General features: G+C 42.8%; 2 protein-coding genes and 10 non-coding genes across 12 annotated transcripts; 8 read left to right on the forward strand and 4 right to left on the reverse strand.

The window, feature by feature from the left end:
• Window positions 1-858: 858 nt before the first annotated feature.
• On the forward strand, window positions 859-7,220 carry coq8b (coenzyme Q8B). Its single transcript, XM_061279964.1, has 16 exons — window positions 859-996; window positions 1,457-1,638; window positions 2,161-2,302; window positions 2,464-2,669; window positions 2,762-2,828; window positions 2,891-2,962; window positions 3,195-3,314; window positions 3,404-3,489; window positions 3,795-3,935; window positions 4,000-4,081; window positions 4,779-4,872; window positions 5,251-5,392; window positions 5,521-5,628; window positions 5,712-5,777; window positions 6,033-6,119; window positions 6,586-7,220. Coding segments are annotated over exons 1-16 (1,902 nt in total). The 5' UTR covers window positions 859-995; the 3' UTR covers window positions 6,892-7,220.
• Window positions 7,221-8,236: 1,016 nt separating this feature from the next.
• On the forward strand, window positions 8,237-8,342 carry LOC133156294 (U6 spliceosomal RNA). The gene has a single exon (XR_009714855.1). It is a non-coding gene; the product is annotated as a U6 spliceosomal RNA (small nuclear RNA).
• Window positions 8,343-8,916: 574 nt separating this feature from the next.
• On the forward strand, window positions 8,917-9,022 carry LOC133156287 (U6 spliceosomal RNA). Its single transcript, XR_009714848.1, has one exon. It is a non-coding gene; the product is annotated as a U6 spliceosomal RNA (small nuclear RNA).
• A 265-nt stretch (window positions 9,023-9,287) lies between these two features.
• On the forward strand, window positions 9,288-9,393 carry LOC133156290 (U6 spliceosomal RNA). The gene has a single exon (XR_009714851.1). It is a non-coding gene; the product is annotated as a U6 spliceosomal RNA (small nuclear RNA).
• Window positions 9,394-9,756: 363 nt separating this feature from the next.
• LOC133156284 (U6 spliceosomal RNA) lies at window positions 9,757-9,862 on the reverse strand. The gene has a single exon (XR_009714845.1). It is a non-coding gene; the product is annotated as a U6 spliceosomal RNA (small nuclear RNA).
• Window positions 9,863-11,339: 1,477 nt separating this feature from the next.
• On the forward strand, window positions 11,340-11,445 carry LOC133156292 (U6 spliceosomal RNA). Its single transcript, XR_009714853.1, has one exon. It is a non-coding gene; the product is annotated as a U6 spliceosomal RNA (small nuclear RNA).
• Window positions 11,446-11,699: 254 nt separating this feature from the next.
• LOC133156286 (U6 spliceosomal RNA) lies at window positions 11,700-11,805 on the forward strand. The gene has a single exon (XR_009714847.1). It is a non-coding gene; the product is annotated as a U6 spliceosomal RNA (small nuclear RNA).
• Window positions 11,806-12,324: 519 nt separating this feature from the next.
• LOC133156293 (U6 spliceosomal RNA) lies at window positions 12,325-12,430 on the reverse strand. Its single transcript, XR_009714854.1, has one exon. It is a non-coding gene; the product is annotated as a U6 spliceosomal RNA (small nuclear RNA).
• Window positions 12,431-12,702: 272 nt separating this feature from the next.
• LOC133156288 (U6 spliceosomal RNA) lies at window positions 12,703-12,808 on the reverse strand. Its single transcript, XR_009714849.1, has one exon. It is a non-coding gene; the product is annotated as a U6 spliceosomal RNA (small nuclear RNA).
• A 265-nt stretch (window positions 12,809-13,073) lies between these two features.
• LOC133156289 (U6 spliceosomal RNA) lies at window positions 13,074-13,179 on the reverse strand. Its single transcript, XR_009714850.1, has one exon. It is a non-coding gene; the product is annotated as a U6 spliceosomal RNA (small nuclear RNA).
• A 35-nt stretch (window positions 13,180-13,214) lies between these two features.
• On the forward strand, window positions 13,215-19,061 carry LOC133156221 (mannan-binding lectin serine protease 1-like). Its single transcript, XM_061282047.1, has 12 exons — window positions 13,215-14,536; window positions 14,850-15,078; window positions 15,153-15,354; window positions 15,451-15,582; window positions 15,885-16,081; window positions 16,154-16,301; window positions 16,691-16,809; window positions 17,079-17,166; window positions 17,406-17,480; window positions 17,560-17,807; window positions 17,893-18,078; window positions 18,260-19,061. The coding sequence occupies exons 1-12, from the start codon at window positions 14,301-14,303 to the stop codon at window positions 18,653-18,655; spliced, it is 2,256 nt and encodes a 751-aa protein (XP_061138031.1). The 5' UTR covers window positions 13,215-14,300; the 3' UTR covers window positions 18,656-19,061.
• On the forward strand, window positions 14,001-14,106 carry LOC133156285 (U6 spliceosomal RNA). The gene has a single exon (XR_009714846.1). It is a non-coding gene; the product is annotated as a U6 spliceosomal RNA (small nuclear RNA).
• Window positions 19,062-20,124: the final 1,063 nt, after the last annotated feature.

Raw genomic sequence — 20,124 nt, forward strand, 5'->3', positions numbered from 1 at the left:
CCACTGCCCCCCCACCACTCACTGGTCAACACAAATGTCCAGTCAGGTTACTTAGACACGGGGGTTGCAACTCTCACGCTAACTTTGTACATTATTTTTGCTCTGATCACCACATCTTCATTTAAAGACCACAACATTAGGTACACCTGTTACGTTTAATGAAATGCGACATATGTGTTCAACACACGTACACTGTCCTATTACAGTTTTTCTCTGTTGTTTTGGTACATTTCGAAGATGAGAATTGAATTTCTAATTTAATTTTTAAACTACTTTTTCCCTATTCTCATCTTATGTTATTTGTGCACATAAAAATGTAGTTTGAAAGTTTGAAATGCTTTGCAACATAGGTCAACTATTAGATCTCAGAATTGTATCTAATAGTTCATCAATAAATCAATGTGGAAATCTAGTGCAAATGTGTGACAATTAGGTTTCGAGCAAAGTTAGGGCATATTTATTGCATAGTTAGTGCACATTTATTGACCAAAATTCATTTAAAACGCTAAATTTCAATTCAAAATAATGAAATTTAATAAAAAAATAACAGCAGCAAGATCTATGCACATTTTTTCTTGTAAATTAAGATATGAATATATTTACTAGTTGCAATATTCCAGAAAATTGTCCAGAAGACTTTAGCAACGATTTACTTGATCGACGTGCCTCCGAGTCCCACTAGTGCACGTGCAACTCTAAAAAAGCAACATACCCTCGATTCCAATTGGCCCTTGTTACAGTTTAGTCCCGCCTTATAACGTATGCTATTGGGCAGACTCTCTGAGATCACCGCCCTTTGTTAACAATGCATTTGTTTCATTGGCCCAAAACCCACGCTCCTTTTCTCCCCAAGATTTGATTGGATTGCTATGACGTTGGCCAAACCTACACTTCCGGGATTCCGTAACGTTGAAACGCACCGTTTTCCTTGTAAACAGATCACGACCTCAAGGGCCGATCGCAATACATAAGGTGAACCGCATCTCTTCTGAAAAAGTAAGTATAACAATTTTGTTAACATTACCTTTGTTGTTACGCTTTGAGGTATATGCATATACGCTTTTTCTGTTTGTGTCAATTTTGCCCGTACCTGGTCATCTTCGGGGGAGAAACATGGCTACGGGAAAAGGACAGGAAAGGCGGTCGTTGCTTGACTTAGCTACCAGTACCCAGGCTTTTTATTTTCCGACCCATTTATTGTTTTCATGAATTGATTATCTGTACTGCTTACTACATTAAGTTCGTCATGCGGACACGTGACATAAGCCCAAAAACATTGACTAGGTAAACAAACCATCTAGCTAGCAGAATCTGAAACTTAAACCACATGATTGTATACACTGAATAAAAACTATATTAAAAAACAAAATGAAATTCTGCAAACGCACTGGAAAGTTCATAGAGTGCTTTTACTAGCCTTTCTCATGGTATAATTTCTCCACCTCTCTGTCCACAGTGATGCTTTCAGAAGTCCTGCAGGTACTACGTGGGGCAAATAAAGTGGGTTGTGCTCTGATTGCCACCCAGGGGGAACAGCTCAGATTTATGGCCTGCAACTCCACACTGGGAGCAGGAGTCAAATATGCTCAGGAAGTGGCGGAAGGCCTCATGGGCACCTTCATGGGTGGCAGCAATGTGGTAAGAGTTCTTATGCTGTATTTCTGTCTTGCCATTATAATTTTTAAGGACTATAGTTACAAAAAAAAAAATCTGTGGCTCTGTGATGAAGTGATATTTGACTCTGGACTAATAAATGCTATCTTTGTGGGGACTCGCATGCAACAAGACCTCTAGTCATTGTAACAAAATCTGTAGTCTTCATTAACCCAGTAGTAATAGAATGAAACAGGATGGTCCCCTTAAAACAGGTTAATTTCAGTAAGACGTGGCCCAAAAAAAAACGTGTGTCAAACTGTCCAATAAATCTTCATGATTTTAAGAAAAATGCAAAATGTCTCCTCTAAGAAATTTCAATTTACATCATGTGATAGTTTTCTGTACATTACTCATAGTGCATCCATCACTTTTAAGTTTGCAAAATTTGCAAGGAACTCCATGCCTAATTTTTTTTTCGCCAATAACTACAGAAGCAAATGATGTGGTTCGATTGTAGCTCTGTCACAGTTTTGTAGTTTAACCAATTCTTAATCATATCCTCAGCAACAGTCGATCAAGGAGGATGTTTTTCCTGACGTGGAGGGCTGGGAAAATATGGATGCTGATGAAGCTACCAAATGGGCTGTGGCTTCAGACTTCCCCCCTGATGCTAATGACAAAACGCAAACAGACGGCAGTGCTCCAGGTATTGTGTGGACCTTTTAGTTATCATCATAGCAGAATTTTAGGAAAATCATTTTTCTCGTAATTATCCAGCAAGTGTTAGTAACATCAAGTCTAAAATAAGATGGTAACATGTCTGAAGAGCAGTCTTTGCTTTAATGTGCTTTCTCTCCCTTTCCATAGGAGCGCATCCTAGTCCAGAGGCGGCTTCAGCGGGTCCTGGTTGGCCAGATCAGAACAAACGCTTCCTCCACACAATGTTTGCCTCAAATAGATTTTACCAGCCAACCAGATGTGTCCATGATACGGTGGTGACCAGACTCACACCGGAAGATATCAAGAAAGCCAGGGAGGCCAAGCAGGGCTTGGTTAAACCTGCTCGACAGAGGGTGCGTTGAGTTACCCACCACACTCTTAAATTAACGGTGCTTGTAACCGATAATGTCATGTTTACAATAAATTGTGATTTGTCTCCCTTTAGCTTAATGATCGTGCTAGAGAGAGGAAAGTGCCTGCAACCAGAATCAGCAGACTGGCTAATTTTGGAGGTATGCATTTTTACTTTTCAAATTTGACAATCTGCGGATTATCAAACATGCCTCTGCCACAGGTCTGGCAGTCAGTCTGGGGATTGGTGCCCTTGCAGAAGTAGCAAAACAGTCACTGGGAGGCAAACAGAAAGGTAATTTTCCTCTGTCCTAACATTTTCTGAAAAAGGCTTTTAGGCTAGCAAAGGGTGAAATGCTTGGAGACAATAAACCAATTTAACTGCTGTACTTTGTGCATAATGTTATGCTTGCAATAAAAAACAGAAGTGCCAAGCAGTAGAGATGCTAGTAGTTTTGTTATTTTGACAATTCCCTTATATGTACTGCTATTTTACATGCACTACTCACCCTTCACTCTCCTTTTAGATATGAATGCCTTGCTCGACTCTCCCCTCCTGTCAGAAGCAAATGCAGAGAGGATCGTCAACACACTCTGTAAAGTACGTGGAGCTGCACTCAAGATAGGACAGATGCTAAGCATACAAGGTACGTGCCACCCGTCGAATCACCGCTTCATACTTTCCTAAAGTTGAGTAGCCATACCTGACAGGCTTTGTATTTGTGCCCCACCCCAGACAACTCCTTCATCAACCCACAGCTTCAAAAGATCTTTGAGAGGGTCCGACAGAGTGCAGACTTCATGCCAGCCTGGCAAATGAGTGTGAGCAGGAAGGGGGAATATATTTTTAACTGTAGATAAAATCTTAGATGCACAGTGTATTTGTAACACATTTGTCACTTTTTCTACAGAATTTATGTTAGTTTTATTCCACATTTTTCTCAAAATTCTATGCGCAGCCCCCCATAATAACAAACTTTTGTTAATTGTATCTGTATTTATTTAACCATGTTTATTGACATTAACTAGGTAATCATTTAAATTTCAAGCCAAAGCTTTTGAATACTTATGCACAATGCATGTACTGTATATGTGATTCCTTAGTTTCTTGTGCACCATACCTATAGAATGTTTTGGAGAAAGAGTTGGGCCCAGGTTGGAGAGAGAGGCTGTCTTCTTTTGAGGACAAACCTTTTGCCGCAGCATCCATTGGCCAGGTGCATCATGGGGTTTTAAAAGATGGTCGAGAAATCGCAGTCAAGATCCAGGTAGGTTTGAAGTGTCCCTTTCTTGTCTTACTTGTTGTTGAACTTCTTTTTGTTTCCTTCTCAGTACCCTGGAGTGGCGGAAAGTATCCATAGTGACATTAACAACCTCATGTCAGTACTCAAATTAAGTGTGGTTCTACCTGAAGGTAACACTTGTTTCTCTATCTTTATTTTTAATTTTTTTGACTGGGTTAATGCCTCAGTATTTTGGTGTAATGTAGAACAACTTGATGTCATTTTTATTTATTTCAGTCTGGGCAGCCCAAGGTGAGGAATCAATTTGACAGTGCAATATCGTTGAAGTAAAACTAGCACGCTCAACTTGACTTCAAACAATGTACACCAACTGAGTTCAAATAGTCATAATAGTTGGTTCTCTAATGGATGTGTTGACCTAAAAGCCCCATCAGGATTTCCATTTGTTATGGGGACATCTTAATGAGCATGTCTGACGATAACTTTAGATGGACAAATTTGTTGTAACGTCTCTTTTGTTTATCCAATCAACCCGTACCATCTGGTAATGGGTAGTTTCCTTTTTTGGTTCAACCGCTGTTCTACCAGTCTTAAAAGTTGCATCTTGAATAAACAACAAAGATTTTTGTGGAATTATGTCGTATTTTATCTCTTGTCCTGATTAGATGAAAATTATTTGATAGAATTTCCCATCACATGATCGGATTGGGACAACTCCGATCATCTTGAGTTAACACCACTTGGTGGTGCTATTGTTGCTGAACTATTGCCTGGGCATTCCGTTCTATTTTTTTGAGCAGTAATTATTGGGGAGGTTTTCCTTTGTAAAAACGCAGAAATGTGCATGTAGTATTTATTCTTTTCCAGGCCTCTTTGCAGAGAGCAGCTTGGAGGTTCTTCAGAAAGAACTGGCATGGGAGTGTGACTACGAGAGAGAAGCTGAGTCTGCCAAGAAATTTAGGTATTGGATTATGCATTTGTTTCCTCTGAAATCCAGTTATGAGTTTATAAAATGTCAAAATATTGAGTGAAACCCAAAACTGATAACAATGGGCATTTAATTTGTTCAAGATGTCCGGCCACGGGTTTACAGATCTGTCTCAGCAGAGGCTGGAACGGTTTAACAATTTTATTTCTATTACGGCCACTATGATCTGTTTCTTTGATGTGTTAAATACTGTAACTGTAAATAAGGTTCCACAAAATATGTATCACAGATTTCTGTGGTGGTGCAAGAGCAACGGTGATGTCCTTTAAACTTTGGTGCAAATTGGAGTTAAGGTCCAGATAAATTCCTCTTCCTTGTCATAATGATGAAATTTGTACCTGTGGCCTCCAGATCACTGCTGGCGGGAGATGCGTTTTTCCAGGTTCCTGAGGTGATTGATGAATTATCAACTCGCAGAGTATTGGCGATGGATCTAGTGCAGGGGGTTCCTCTCGACTGCTGTGTGGACTTGGACCAAGAGACCAGAAACCAGGTCTGACTTAATTCAACCCATTTCAGATAAAAGGAAACATTTTGTGTGTGGCCGCGTGTTCATCTTTGTTCTAAGTCTTTCACATTATCGGCATCATATTTAAAGTATGAAAAACATATTCTTTTCAGATCTGCTTCAACATCCTCCAGTTGTGTCTCAGGGAGCTTTTTGAGTTCAGGTTCATGCAGACAGACCCAAACTGGGCCAACTTCTTTTACAATTCAGACACCAACAAGGTTGAGTACCGTTTTGTTCCACAAATGCTTAAAGCTGTCTTGTATTAAAGTCAGTCAATGTGTGCAAATCAAAATTTCCTCAGGTAATTCTGTTGGATTTCGGAGCATGCAGAAGTTACCCGGAATCATTTACAAATGACTACATAGAGGTAAGACGGATCTAAAACAGGGATGGGCAACTTAAATAATGGACAGGGCCACCATTTTTTATCAGCTACATGCTCGCGGGAGTGTTTTACTGTACATATATTCCAGTTTGTACTTTTATTGAAACAAGCCACTCTTCACATCCCAGCATGCATCGCGGCATCCAAAACTGAACTACCCGCAGGATGTCAGTTGCCTAGGCCCAGTTTAAAATGGAGTCATTTGATTTTGTGTCTTTCTTTGACAATCATATGCAGGTAGTGCATGCAGCTTCTGTTGGTGACCGAGCCACTGTTCTTGCTAAATCCAAAGACCTGAAGTTCTTGACAGGCTTTGAGACTAAGGTAAGATCAAATTGTTTCTGCTGTTTTGCTCAAAGTGCTCATTGGTTTTCATATGGTTTACACTCCACCTGTCTCTGTTTTTACTACCCCTCCCCTTCCTCTTCTTGTTGTGGCTGTCACATCTCATTATCCCCATCCAATTGAACATCTCGTGCATATTCTTTTGCGAAAGATCTTTGCTACATATTAATTGCTCCATGTTATCTCATCTCATCAACAAATCAGAAAGAGATGTAGTGAGGTGTGCGTCAAATGCATTTGAACTCAAACTGTATTATGACTCATTGATCTGTACAAACATCAGTGTCCTGCTAAATGATGAAAGATGGAGTATGCATAAGGTTTCTCAGAGGAATGGTTCAAGTCCATTTTTTTTCTTGTGGCCCATGGCTTTTATTGTGCATCGTAGATTTGTGGTACATTTCAGGATGCACGCAGAGCTCATTCTTGACATGTTTGCCACCAGGCCTTCAAAGACGCTCATGTGGAGGCCGTGATGATTCTCGGTGAAGCTTTTGCGTCTTCCGAGCCCTTTGACTTTGGCACCCAGAGCACCACCCAACGCATTCAGAGCCTCGTCCCCGTCATGCTGCGACACCGTCTCACCCCTCCACCAGAGGAGACCTATTCACTCCACCGCAAGATGGCCGGCTCCTTTCTCATCTGCTCCAAACTGAAAGCACGAATATCGTGTAAGGACATGTTTCTGGATGTGTACAACGGTTACCACCAGAGGAGGCAGGCTGAGCAGGTAGCACAGGCCAGTGCGTAGACAACTCCCAGGAGACTGGCATCCAAGAAGGCTTGGGTGCTGTGATGGAGAATTACAGTATCTCTATGCTGTTGTTCTCTCGGGAGTACTGTGTTCAATTTCTCAGTTTGCCTGCTGATTGGCTTGTGTAGAACAGGTTGTGTGAACGGTTGTGTAGAACAATAATGTCACTTCAAGGTTCTACAAAATCTCAGGACTGCATATACCAGAGGGTAGAAACCTTAAGACTCCAAAAGCTATTTGGACCATCTACCAAAGGGGGAAAAAAAACGAGACACAAAACTCTTCGACATCTAGACTGTGTTATTGTTGTTGTTGTTTTCACCCATATCAAAGTCAAAGTCAAAGTCAGCTTTATTGTCAATCTCTCCACGTCACAACACACAAAGAGACCGAAATGACGTTTTTCTCTATCCCACGGTGACGAGACACATAACACGATAGACATACAAGTACGCGACACAATATAAAAACAAGAAGGCAAAAAATTCAAACAATCAATAGTAAGAGTGATGAATAAATAATAAATAAACAGATAACACAATAAATAAGAGGAGCAAAACGGAGCCAGCAAGCATAGCGCAAAAGTAAAAAACATCATATGTGAAACTATAGTGCATTAATGAAATCAGTGAAGTGCTACAGGAAACATGACATTTTATTTTTATTATTGACAAAAGATTTGGTTCCCGCGACACTCTTAAATCTTGAATCCGTGGAGATGAGCCAAAAATGCCAGCTGTATATCAAATTATGAAGAAAAAATGTCACGGTTTAGTTTGCATCCATCTGTATTTTATCATCAACAACTGTTTTTCTGTTCAAATATGTATATACTCGGTTTTAATTATGCAAAACATTTAGGTCATTAGTGGATTACAGGTTTCCCTATATTAAAGTGCAGTGTTTATCCTCAAATTGTGTATATTACAATGGACTACAATAAATTCTGTTGGTGAAAGCGCTGGAATGCGCGACGGCAATCTGACAAAATCCCGGACAAATTTGATATTACCCCCGGACTTTTTTTTCGGTCTCAAAAGTAGGACATGTTTGGGAAAAAGAGGATGTCTGGTCCCCCTAACTAAGAGGCATTTTAGCTAAGAGGGTCTGGATGAAGAATAAAGATTATTCATGGATTTACTTTTCCCGTTTATAGTGAATTAAAGAAATGAGGAACGCTTCACGAATTTGCGGCTGTCGAAGAGTGATATCCTGTGGGTGTGTTACCTTTTTCTGAGTTCTGCAATCACTCACTTGTCCGTATGGGTCAGTGTGACACCTGAACTGTAAGAAGTGTTGCTTAGCGTACCCTTTATATAGTGGACCGTCACATGAATCCATTGTGTCGCTTCGGCTTCGCATATACTAAAATTGGAACGATACAGAGAAGATTAGCATGGCCCCTGCGCAAGGATGACACGCAAATTCGTGAAGCGTTCCTCATTTTGTTATTTTACTATAAACGGGAAAAAGAAATCCAAGAGTAATCTTTATCGTTTAATGGACACCAAAATCCCCACACCGCCAAACAGAATGACCATGCTGCTGTTGACCATGTTTCATCGCAATTTTTTTGTAAACTTCAATGATTGTACATATTGCAAAATGTGTAAATTCTTTAGATCGTATTTTGCTACAGTTGTCCCTCACCCAAATTCTAACACTGCTGTCGCTGCAAGATTATGAGAAGCACCCTCCCACACACCCTTGCTGCATATCCCATTGGGTGGAAAGGAGGCGAGGCTTTTGTCTGAACCAATGGCATTAAAGGTATTTACATAATCATCAAGCAGCCAATCAGATTGCGTAGCACCGCCGATCTTTTCTATGTATAGTTTTCTGTAAAATTCTGCTTCCACGCAATCGCGCAATGATCAGTACATCGTTTGAGTAGCATCCATCTAAACTCATGCGGATATTCTAAAGCCAAATAAGTGTCCGTATGGGTCAGTATGACACCTGAACTGTAAAAAGGGTTGCGGAGCGTACCCTTCATATACTGGACTGTCGCATGTACCTATTGCGTCGCTTCGGCTTCGCATATACTAAAATTGGAACGATACAGAGAAGATTAGCATGGCCCCTGCGCAAGGATGACACGCAAATTCGTGAAGCGTTCCTCATTTTGTTATTTTACCATAAACGGGAAAAAGAAACCCAAGAATAATCTTTATCATTTAGTGGACACAAAAATCCCCAAACGGAATTTTCTGTGAAATTCTGCTTACACGCAATCTTGCAATAATCAGCACATCGTCTGAGTAGCATTCATCTACACTCATGCGGATATTTTGCAGCTAAATAGGTGTCCGTATGGGTCAGTGTGACACCTGAACTGTAAGAAGGGTTGCTTAGCGTACCCTTTATATACTGGACTGTTGCACGGTCCTGTTGCGTCGCTTCGGCTTCGCATATACTAAAATTGGAACGATACAGAGAAGATTAGCATGGCCCCTGCGCAAGGATGACACGCAAATTCGTGAAGCGTTCCTCATTTTGTCTAATTTACTACAAACGGGAAAAATAATCCCTCGATTTAATCTAGCCTCGCTTTAGTCGTCGAAATTCATTTGATTACTAAATGAATATATTCACTGACTGAACTGACTTTAGTTCATGGTACTTATGTTAACATTTTGTATTGATGTGTTTGGTTGGTTGTCCTTTTCAATAAATGTCTAAAAGTACTTTGGGGAAGCGGGGAGCTGCCATTGTGGGGTAATTTTTTGATTTGCAATTATGTGTTGATTTTTGAAAGTGATGTTTATGCACCAGTAAAAAAAACATCATTGTCTTAAATTTTTGGTTTCCACTAAACCATAGATTATTCTTGGGTATCTTTTTACCGTTTATAGTAAATTAAAAAATGAGGAACGCTTCACGAATTTGCGTGTCATCCTTGCGCAGGGGCCATGCTAATCTTCTCTGTATCGTTCCAATTTTAGTATATGCGAAGCCGAAGCGACGCATTAGGACCATGCGACAGTCCAGTATATGAAGGCTACACTAAGCAACCCTTCTTACAGTTCAGGTGTCAATTCAGGTGTCACGCTGACCCATACGGATACCTAACCTTTTATCCGGGTGAATACTGCAACGCCTAATACATCCACTAGATAGCAGCATGGTCATTCCGTTTGGCAGTTTGTGGATTTTGGTGTCCACTAAACCAGCGGTCCCCAACCACCAGGTCACGGACTGATACTGGTCCGTGGGTCACTTGGTACCGGGCCGCCAAGCCGCACAGAAATTATTATTTTTTTTTCCATCGACGAACAATCAATTCAGGTCAAGACGCTCGTCCAGGTCACGTGACATGTTTCCCCAGTCGAGCCCGCAAAGCTAGCAAAATTGAGTAATTCTCTCCCAATTACATCCGTCAGGTCAGGTCAAGACGCTCGTGTCCGTCATGTGACATGTCACCTCAGTCGAGCCTGCGAAGCAAGCAAAAATTAGCAAGAAACAGAGATGTTTGGAAAACTTATTCGGAAAGGGAAAAAAGCCCAATGAGGAGACGGAAGAAGAGGCTACGACTTCTAAAAAAAGGCAAGCTGCATTTAAAAGGACATTTCTCGAGTCCTACTTTAAATATGGATTTATTGCCACAGTTGACCGACGCGCCATGCCCACTCTGCATAAGTGGCGAAAGGCTAGTTAACGAGGCAATGAAGCCTTCAAAACTGCTTCGGCACATGGAGACTAAGCATTCTGCATTAAAAGACAAACCTTAACCACTTCGGGTGTCATTGTCTCCGATTACGCCTAAATGGGACCGGCTCGTTTCAAGCTCAGTGCTCCCACTAATTTCAACGTAATGGTAAGTTTTATTTTATGTCGTTTATACTTGATTTTATGCCAGTCGTATCATTTTATTTCATCGTATTTATATATTTATTATAAAGATATTATTTATTTATATAAAGGCTGGAGATATCAATGTTTTATATACGTCCCACCACCCGTACACCTCGTCTCCATGCGCAATGATTGTATGTATTGTGAAACGTGTTCATTCTTTAGAATCTAAAGTTTAGATCGTACTGTTGCTGCAGTTGCTCCTCCCCCAAACTCCGACACTGCTCTCGCTGCAATAATGTATGAGAAGTGCCCTCCCACACACACTGGCTGCATACCCCATTGGGTGAAAAGGAGGCGAGGCTTTTGTCTGAACCAATGGCATTAAATCTATTTACATAATCATCAAGCAGCCAATCAGATTGTGTGGCACCAACCGGGCTTTTCTGTGTATAGTTTTCCGTGAAATTCTTCTTAAGATTGCGTAATGATCACATCGTTTAAGTAGCTTCCATCTACAGTGTAGATTCTACACCCATGCAGATATTTTGCAGCTAAATAGGTGTCCGTATGGGTCAGTGTGACACCTGAACTGTAAGAAGGGTTGCCTAGCGTACCCTTTATATACTGGACTGTCGCAGGGACTTATTGCGTCGCTTCGGCTTCGCATATACTAAAATTGGAACGATACAGAGAAGATTAGCATGGCCCCTGCGCAAGGATGACACGCAAATTCGTGAAGCGTTCCTCATTTTGGTATTTTACCATAAACGGGAAAAAGAAACCCAAGAATAATCTTTATCATTTAGTGGACACAGAAATCCCCAAACGGAATTTTCTGTGAAATTCTGCTTACACGCAATCGTGCAATGATCAGCACATCGTCTGAGTACACTCGTGCGGATATTTTGCAGCTAAATAGGTGTCCGTATGGGTCAGTGTGACACCTGAACTGTAAGAAGGGTTGCTTAGTGTACCCTTCATATATTGGACTGTCGCAGGGTCTTATTGCGTCGCTTCGGCTTCGCATACACTAAAATTGGAACGATACAGAGAAGATTAGCATGGCCCCTGCGCAAGGATGACACGCAAATTCGTGAAGCGTTCCTCATTTTTTTAATTTACTAAAAACGGTTTTACTAGTGCACAAAATGAGCCGTGCATGAACATCACCTTCAAAAATCAACACAATTGCCAGTCAAAAAATTACTCCACAATGGCAGCTGCCTGCTTCCCCAAAGTACTTTTAGACATTTATTGAAAAGGACAACGAACCAAACATCAATACAAAATGTTAACATATGTACCATGAATTAAAGGCAGTTCAGTCAGTGAATATATTCATTTAGTAATCAAATGAATTTGGATTACTAAAGCGAGGCTAGATTAAATCGAGGGATTATTTTTCCCGTTTGTAGTAAATTAAACAAAACACACAGTTCAGGTACCACACTGACCCATACGGACACCTATTTAGCTGCAAAATATCCGCATGAGTGTACTCAGACGATGTGCTGATCATTGCACGATTGCGTGTAAGCAGAATTTCACAGAAAATTCCGTTTGGGGATTTTTGTGTCCACTAAATGATAAAGATTATTCTTGGGTTTCTTTTTCCCGTTTATGGTAAAATACCAAAATGAGGAACGCTTCACGAATTTGCGTGTCATCCTTGCGCAGGGGCCATGCTAATCTTCTCTGTATCGTTCCAATTTTAGTATATGCGAAGCCGAAGCGACGCAATTGGACCCTGCGACAGTCCAGTATATGAAGGGTACACTAAGCAACCCTTCTTACAGTTCAGGTGTCACACTGACCCATTCGGACACGTATTTGGCTGCAAAATATCCGCATGAGTGTAGATGGATGTTACTCAGATGATGTGCTGATCATTGCGCGATTGTGTGTAAGCAGAATTTCACAGAAAATTCCGTTTGGCGGTTTGGGGATTTTGGCGTCCACTAAACGATAGATTATTCTTAGGTATTTTTTTTCCTGTTTATGGTAAAATAACAAAATGAGGAACGCTTCACGAATTTGCGTGTCATCCTTGCGCAGGGGCCATGCTAATCTTCTCTGTATCGTTCCAATTTTAGTATATGCGAAGCCGAAGCGACGCAATAGGTCCCTGCGACAGTCCAGTATATGAAGGGTACGCTAAGCAACCCTTCTTACAGTTCAGGTGTCACACTGACCCATACGGACACTTATTTGGCTGCAAAATATCCGCATGAGTGTAGATGAATGCTACTCAGACGATGTGCTGATTATTGCACGATTGCGTGTAAGCAGAATTTCACAGAAAATTCCGTTTGGGGATTTTTGTGTCCAGTAAATGATAAAGATTATTCTTGGGTTTCTTTTTCCCGTTTATGGTAAAATAACAAAATGAGGAACGCTTCACGAATTTGCGTGTCATCCTTGCGCAGGGGCCATGCTAATCTTCTCTGTATCGTTCCAATTTTAGTATATGCGAAGCCGAAGCGACGCAATAGGTCTCTGCGACAGTCCAGTATATGAAGGGTACGCTAAGCAACCCTTTTTACAGTTCAGGTGTCACACTGACCCATACGGACACTTATTTGGCTTCAAAATATCCGCATGCGTGTAGATGGATGCTACTCAAACGATGTACTCATCATTGCGCTATTGCGTGGAAACAGAATCTTACAGAAAACTATACATAGAAAAGATCGGCGGTTCTATGCAATCTGATTGGCTGCATGAAATATTATGTAAATATATTCAATGCCATTGGTGCAGCCAAAAGCCTAGCCTCCTTTCCACCCAATGGGATATGCAGCCAGGGTGTGTGGGAGGGTGCTTCTCAGACAATCTTGCAGCGACAATTTACACATTTTACAATATGTACAATCATTGAAGTTTACAAGCATACAAGTTGATTTCGATCACGACTGACAAGAGCGCATCCAATGAATGCTTGATGCATTCAAGTGCAGTGGGAAATTAAATTGCTTTTGGTTTAAAGGCCAGTGTGAGTTTAACATGCTAGCGGTGTTTTGCATCAATTTTGAGTATATTTACTATTTAGGGCCCTTCCTTCTGCAGTGCTAACGTTCTTCTTATCATTATCGATGTCCAAGGTAGCAACACCACTGTAATCATATGACGTTGGCCACTACATTTAACTCGAATCAAATTTGCGCCTGTCGAGGAGCGATATCCTGTGATATACCTTTTTCTGCATTCTGCAATCGCTCACTTGTCCGTATGAGTCAGTGTGACACCTGAACTGTAAGAAGGGTTGCTTAGTGTAACCTTCATATTCTGGACAATCGCAGGGACCTATTGCGTCGCTTCGGCTTCGCATATACTAAAATTGGAACGATACAGAGAAGATTAGCATGGCCCCTGCGCAAGGATGACACGCAAATTCGTGAAGCGTTCCTCATTTTTTTATTTTGCCATAAACGGGAAACAGAAATCCAAGAATAATCTTTATCGTTTAATGGACACCGAACCGCCAAAGGGAAGGAGTATGCTGCTCTCTAGTGGATGTGTTGAGCGTTGCAGTATTTACCCGGATTGAAGGTTTGGGTGGGATTAACGCCACAGGTGGCAACCGTGTGCAGGAGAATGTTTCAACCAATATGAAGCACCCTCTTGAAACGTATCCAATGGAGCCACAAGGTGGCAGGCATGCAAAGGACAATGTTTCAATGACTTTTGGAGATATCGATGACGCTGTTCCAACTACGTCCCACCGCCCGGACCCCTTGTCTCCATGCACACCGCGCCACGCTGTTACAGACGTCACTTTCCAGGATGGACTTCATTGCCTGTCACGCACATGCACACTAATGAACGGCAAGACACGCACCATGAGGTCAGTTTCGCTCATATGTTTGACTATTGATTGAATTTGTGATTGATTTACTGTGATGGGATAAAAAAGTGTGACCGATTGATATTTTCACTCATTCATGGATCTATTCATCCATTGGTAAATCTTAACTTCTTAAACTAGTCTGCTCATCATACATTTCTGTGCGTGAGTGTAAGTAACCACTTTTTCATGTATGTGAGACATCTGAGTGTTTTTGTGCATGTCTTGATGTGTTTTTGAGTGCGTGTGTCCATGTTTTGCATGCTTTTGTGCGCGCATACATGCACATGCATGATTGTGTGTGTGCATGTAGGTCAGTGTATTTGTTCTCGTGCGTACTGCTGGGCCTGGCGGATTCTGAGTATGTGGTGTCGCTGACTCAACCCTTTGGAAGCTTCCAGTCACCACACTTCCCAGCCACATATCCCGACGACACGTGCCATCGCTGGGAAATCCGTGTTCTCGACGGTTTCCGTGTCCAACTGGACTTCAGCCATTTTGACCTGGAACCTTCTGACTTGTGCCAGTGCGACTACGTCAGGGTGGGATACTCATACGAACAAACACAAACTTGAAGAGCAAACGGTGGCACGTGATCTTGCGTGCACATGCACAGGTGGAGGCTGGTGGCAGGGCCTTGGATGGGGGCGGGGCTTCCATCCTGGGCATATTCTGTGGCAGTGAGTCTCTGGATCCGGAGAGCGTTCCGGGTCCCGAAGCGCTCAGCACTCCTGGCAACGTCGTCAGCATCGTCTTCTCATCCGACTTCTCCAACCCGCAAAACTTCTCCGGCTTCCAAGCGCACTACAGTGCAATCGGTGCGTTCATCTGCACAACGCCTCTACGCGTCGGCCTCACGGTTTAACTTTAATTTTATAAATGTAACTTTTTGTTTATCCCTTTGCCAACCTGAGATGTGGACGAGTGCGCGGAGGGTGTGGACGAAGACGTCGCCTGCGACCACCTGTGTCACAACTATGTGGGCGGCTTCTACTGCTCCTGTCGCCATGGTTACATGTTGCACCCTGACAAACGCACGTGCACAGGTCACAGCACGCACATCCGAACACACACACTGAAGTAATTTCTCCCCATCACTGAATGCTTGTGAAAGGCTGACTTGTTGGTCCAAAATGTCCTTAATGTTTAAACATGCTAACAACCTTTTAACCTTCTAGCTACACAACAGATAAAACAATTACATGTGTGTGTATGTGTGCGGCTGCTGTGTGACTGATAGTGCTGGCGGAATACTTGTAAATATTTACATGTACTGAATTTTTCTACTCACACAGGCATGCACAGTTGATTGATGAAGTGTGTATTCCTATTTTGTGTTTGTGTGCAGTTGAGTGTAGTGACCTAGTGTTTTCTGAGCGTGTGGGTTCCCTGAGCAGCCCCAATTTTCCATCACCATACCCAAAAAGAACTGAGTGCTCTTATATTATCCGGGTGGCGCCGGGACTCAAGCTTCGCCTCCACTTTGATGATATGTTTGACGTGGAGGATCACCCGGAAGCCCTCTGTCCCTATGACTACCTCAAGGTACACACACACACAGTGTTACGCATGCACACACACACACACACATGCCAAGAGTGAATGTGTGCGTTTCAGATCCGAGCGGCGCCTAAAGAGTTTGGGCCGTTTTGCGGTGGTCAGTCTCCTGGTGTCATCCAGACCGACACCAACGTCGTTATTATCTTGTTTCACAGCGACCACTCAGGAGAAAACGTTGGATGGAGGATGACGTACACCTCCGAGGGTAGGTCGCACACACGCTCAGAGCAAGCATGTTAAGCTAATGTGTGTAAGTCGTCCAGGTGATGGAATTTTGTCGAGTGGACTTTTCTTTGTGGTCAGAGATGATCTTCAATGTTGACATAAAGAATTTTGCTCTTTTAGGCCCCGGCCTTTAGAAAACACAGCTCACCTGGCTTTTGGCATTTTAAAATCTCGTTCTCTCTTACACACACTCATATGCTTTCTTTCAAAGACATACACTGTCTCTGACATAAATTCTTCACCCTCACTGACCCACTTAAAGTGAAAATAAAGTAAAGAAAGATGAAACGTCTCCAACACACAAGCGTCCACTTCAACAAATCCTCTTTTTTTGACAATTCCTGCCCTGCGTTTATTCCCTCAAGACAGGAAGTCCATGTGCATCTCCAGTGCATCCAACCAACGTTACGGTGAGCCCGCTCCAGCTCGAGTACTCGGCTGGGGACCGCGTTCGGGTCTCGTGTTCTCCAGGCTTCATGATCATCAAGGTTCACTTCCTCTTCCAGCCTCTAGCCATGATTGTTTCATGATTGTGATACACCTGACTCAGCTTGGCTTCCATAGTGTATCTCTGGTCTCCTCTTACCCTGTGCTAGCATTGGCATGGGTGCAGCTAAAATGCCACAAACCATTGCAATTTTTTGCTGTGATTATTGGGATAACAGAAGTAGCACACACGACAACAAAGTATAATTAAAGGCATTACACAACAACGTCTAAATAAGATCCTCTATAAATGTTTGTTTTTCTACGGCAGGATGGTGAGCGCGTGGATGGAGACTTTGAGATGCTCTGTCAGGAAGATGGCACCTGGGATACCGCACTTCCTGTCTGTCAAAGTAAAAGTAAGAGTTGCTCTGTTTTTTTGCTATTTTTGCTTTGATCATTTGTGTTTGTCGTCGTTTGTGTTTTATGTGCGTTCTGTCTGATGTCACTTTTGGTGTTTTGTGATCTCTTGCCTTTAAAGTTCCTCATTTGGTGCCTCTTACCTTGGAAATAAATGGGTTTGTTGCAGACTGTGTCAGATGTCATTTGCAAATGAGACTCTCATGCGATCATTTTTGGTTTGTCCGACGTGTGTCAGATGAGTTTGGCTGCGGCCCAAACAATCTGAGTGTTAACACTGCGGGAGGGGTGGAGCTTCCATCCTGTGTGCCGGGTGAGTGATGACAAACCACCCAGTTGCTTTTTTGACACGTCATGTCGTTTCACTGGTCTCATGCTATGTCACCTGCTAGCCTGCGGCCGTCCGTCACGTCCGCTGGCCGTCCAGGTGAAGCGCATAGTCGGCGGTCGCGCTGCAGAGCCGGGGAACTTCCCTTGGCAGGTTCTGCTGAGTGTGGAGGACACCAGCCGTGTCCCGTCGGAGCGCTGGTTCGGCTCGGGTGCCCTGTTGTCGGACACGTGGATCCTGACTGCCGCCCATGTTGTGCGCTCTCGCCGCCGCGATGCCCAGGTGGTCCCTGTGGCCCCCGAACACATCAAGGTGATGGCAGACAACAGTATTTGATTTGATCATTCATGCTTTGAAAAAAAAAAAAACTTACGTGACAGCACCTGTTGTCTCCCAGGTGGTGGCGGGTGCAGTGGACGTGCGGGACAAGCAGGCATTAGCCGTCCTTTCCGTGTCTCAGGTGCTGGTCCATCCCGAGTTCCGACCCAGTGACTTTGACAATGACATCGCCTTGCTGAAGCTGAGTGTCAAGGTGGAGCTGAACCACGATGTCCATCCCGTCTGCCTGCCGTCGCCACCACAGGTAAGCAAAGTAGTGCCACCAAAAATGAAATATTGTTTGCTTCAAGTTAATTTAATGAGGGTTGGAAATGACAAAAAGCGCCCTGTTCTGGGTTGTTTAATTAACACAGCAAGATGTAACTACCATGAAATGAATGAATGCTTAGATGTTTATCTCATATTGTGACCTCTACGTTCGACAGGATGACGCCACCTCTCCCCCACCCCACTCTCTAGGCGTAGTCGCTGGGTGGGGGGTGTCGCACCCAGACGTTACCTCCGACCTGCTGCAGTTTGTTCGTCTGCCGGTGGTCCCGCAGGATGAGTGTCGCGCCAGCTACGCAGCCCGCACGGGAAGCTACAACGTCAGCGACAACATGTTCTGCGCTGGCTTCTACGAGGGTGGCCGCGACACCTGCCTGGGCGACAGCGGGGGCGGCTTTGTGGCTGAGAACCCCGTCACCCGGCAGTGGGCCGTGTATGGCCTGGTGTCGTGGGCAGGTCCCGAGGAATGCGGCAGCCGGAGGGTGTATGGCGTCTACACTCGCGTCAACAAATACCTGAGATGGATACAGCAGCACCTCCTGGTATTCCCGTGATGATGTCACACGCAGCATACGATTCTAGCACACCTATAGTCTAAATATAGATAACACTGTGGTTTACTTATACCTAGCCATAGTCAAATTATAACGAATGCTGTGGATAACACGTCATGTAGGTAACAGCATCACATGCTAAGTCCTAACTACACAATCTAAAATCAGCAAGGCTATGCACATTAGTCAAAGTAGAAATATCATGCTTACAAATCCTTCCTTTTTACATTTTACTCATTCAGTTGTGGTCTATATAAAGTGAAACAGCCAAGCTTTTGTCTGATTTCCTCGCCTTTATAGCATCACAGGCCCCTCTTTACTTTTCTTCATGTTCTGAGGAGCTGCTCAGAGCAAGCCATTTTGGTGCGCTCTTTAAGTGCAAATGAGATACTTCACACCCCACTCCCTCCAGGCCACAAGACATATTTGTCGTTTTTTCTATCGGAGGTAGCGTTTACTTGCGTCGCAAACATTTTGATCGATAAACCCCCTCATATTTAAAAATCAAACAGCACTTTTGATGCAATTCATCTGATACAACTACCGTAATTTTCGGACTATAAGCCGCAGTTTTTTTCATAGTTTGGGTGGGGGGGGGGCGATTTATACTCAGGAGCGACTTCTATACATATATGGGTTTTTTTTTCACTTTTTTGGGCATTTTATGGCTGGTGCGACCTATACTCCGGTGCAACTTATAGTCCGAAAATTACTGTACTCAAAATGCATCCAAAAGGCTCTCTTGAGTAATAAAAGTGGCGGATTTGAGAAACCGTTTGGCCGCACCCATTATCTTGTTTGGTAGTGCCACCCCAAAAACTGACACAATAGATGAAAATACGTAACAGAAAATGGATAAAAGTGAACGGAGTAAAAAATATGATGTGTCTCCTTTAAGGTATCATCAGCCCTACGTGTTATCAATGTTAGCAATCATTCCTGTCAGCAGGAGCCAAAACAGATACATGCATGCACAACCATGGAACATGTTGCATTAAATTACACTGAATATTAACCAACTATGTTTTGTTAGTAAATCACGCTGGCAGGAATTTGCAGGTAACCATCACATTTTGCACACTTGCAATATTAGTAAACTAGTAGATTAAATGTTACGGTAAACTATACCCTAAATTTATAGCTTTGACTGAAAATGACATGTTTTGTCAGTTTGTTCACGTGACGTTCGTAAGGTGAGCTGTGATTACATGGACATTTTCAATCAATAGCAAGCAGCAAATGGCTGAGATGGATGAAAACCGCCAATTCTACGACTGTGATAAAAAGAGGCAATTATCTTGACTAAATGATGTAATGTCTAATATGTACTTCTGTCGAAGGTCATATGCAAACAACACTTCTGGTTACTCATGAGCGTTATTGGATGTGTCGTAGTATCTGAAATACTACTGCCTCCTGCAGGACTTTAATGCCAATTACACAATTTGAGTGGGAAAATGAAATTGTAT

The sequence above is a fragment of the Syngnathus typhle genome, linkage group LG6 (assembly GCF_033458585.1).
Source record: "Syngnathus typhle isolate RoL2023-S1 ecotype Sweden linkage group LG6, RoL_Styp_1.0, whole genome shotgun sequence".
In the NCBI taxonomy this organism is placed as follows: domain Eukaryota; kingdom Metazoa; phylum Chordata; class Actinopteri; order Syngnathiformes; family Syngnathidae; genus Syngnathus; species Syngnathus typhle.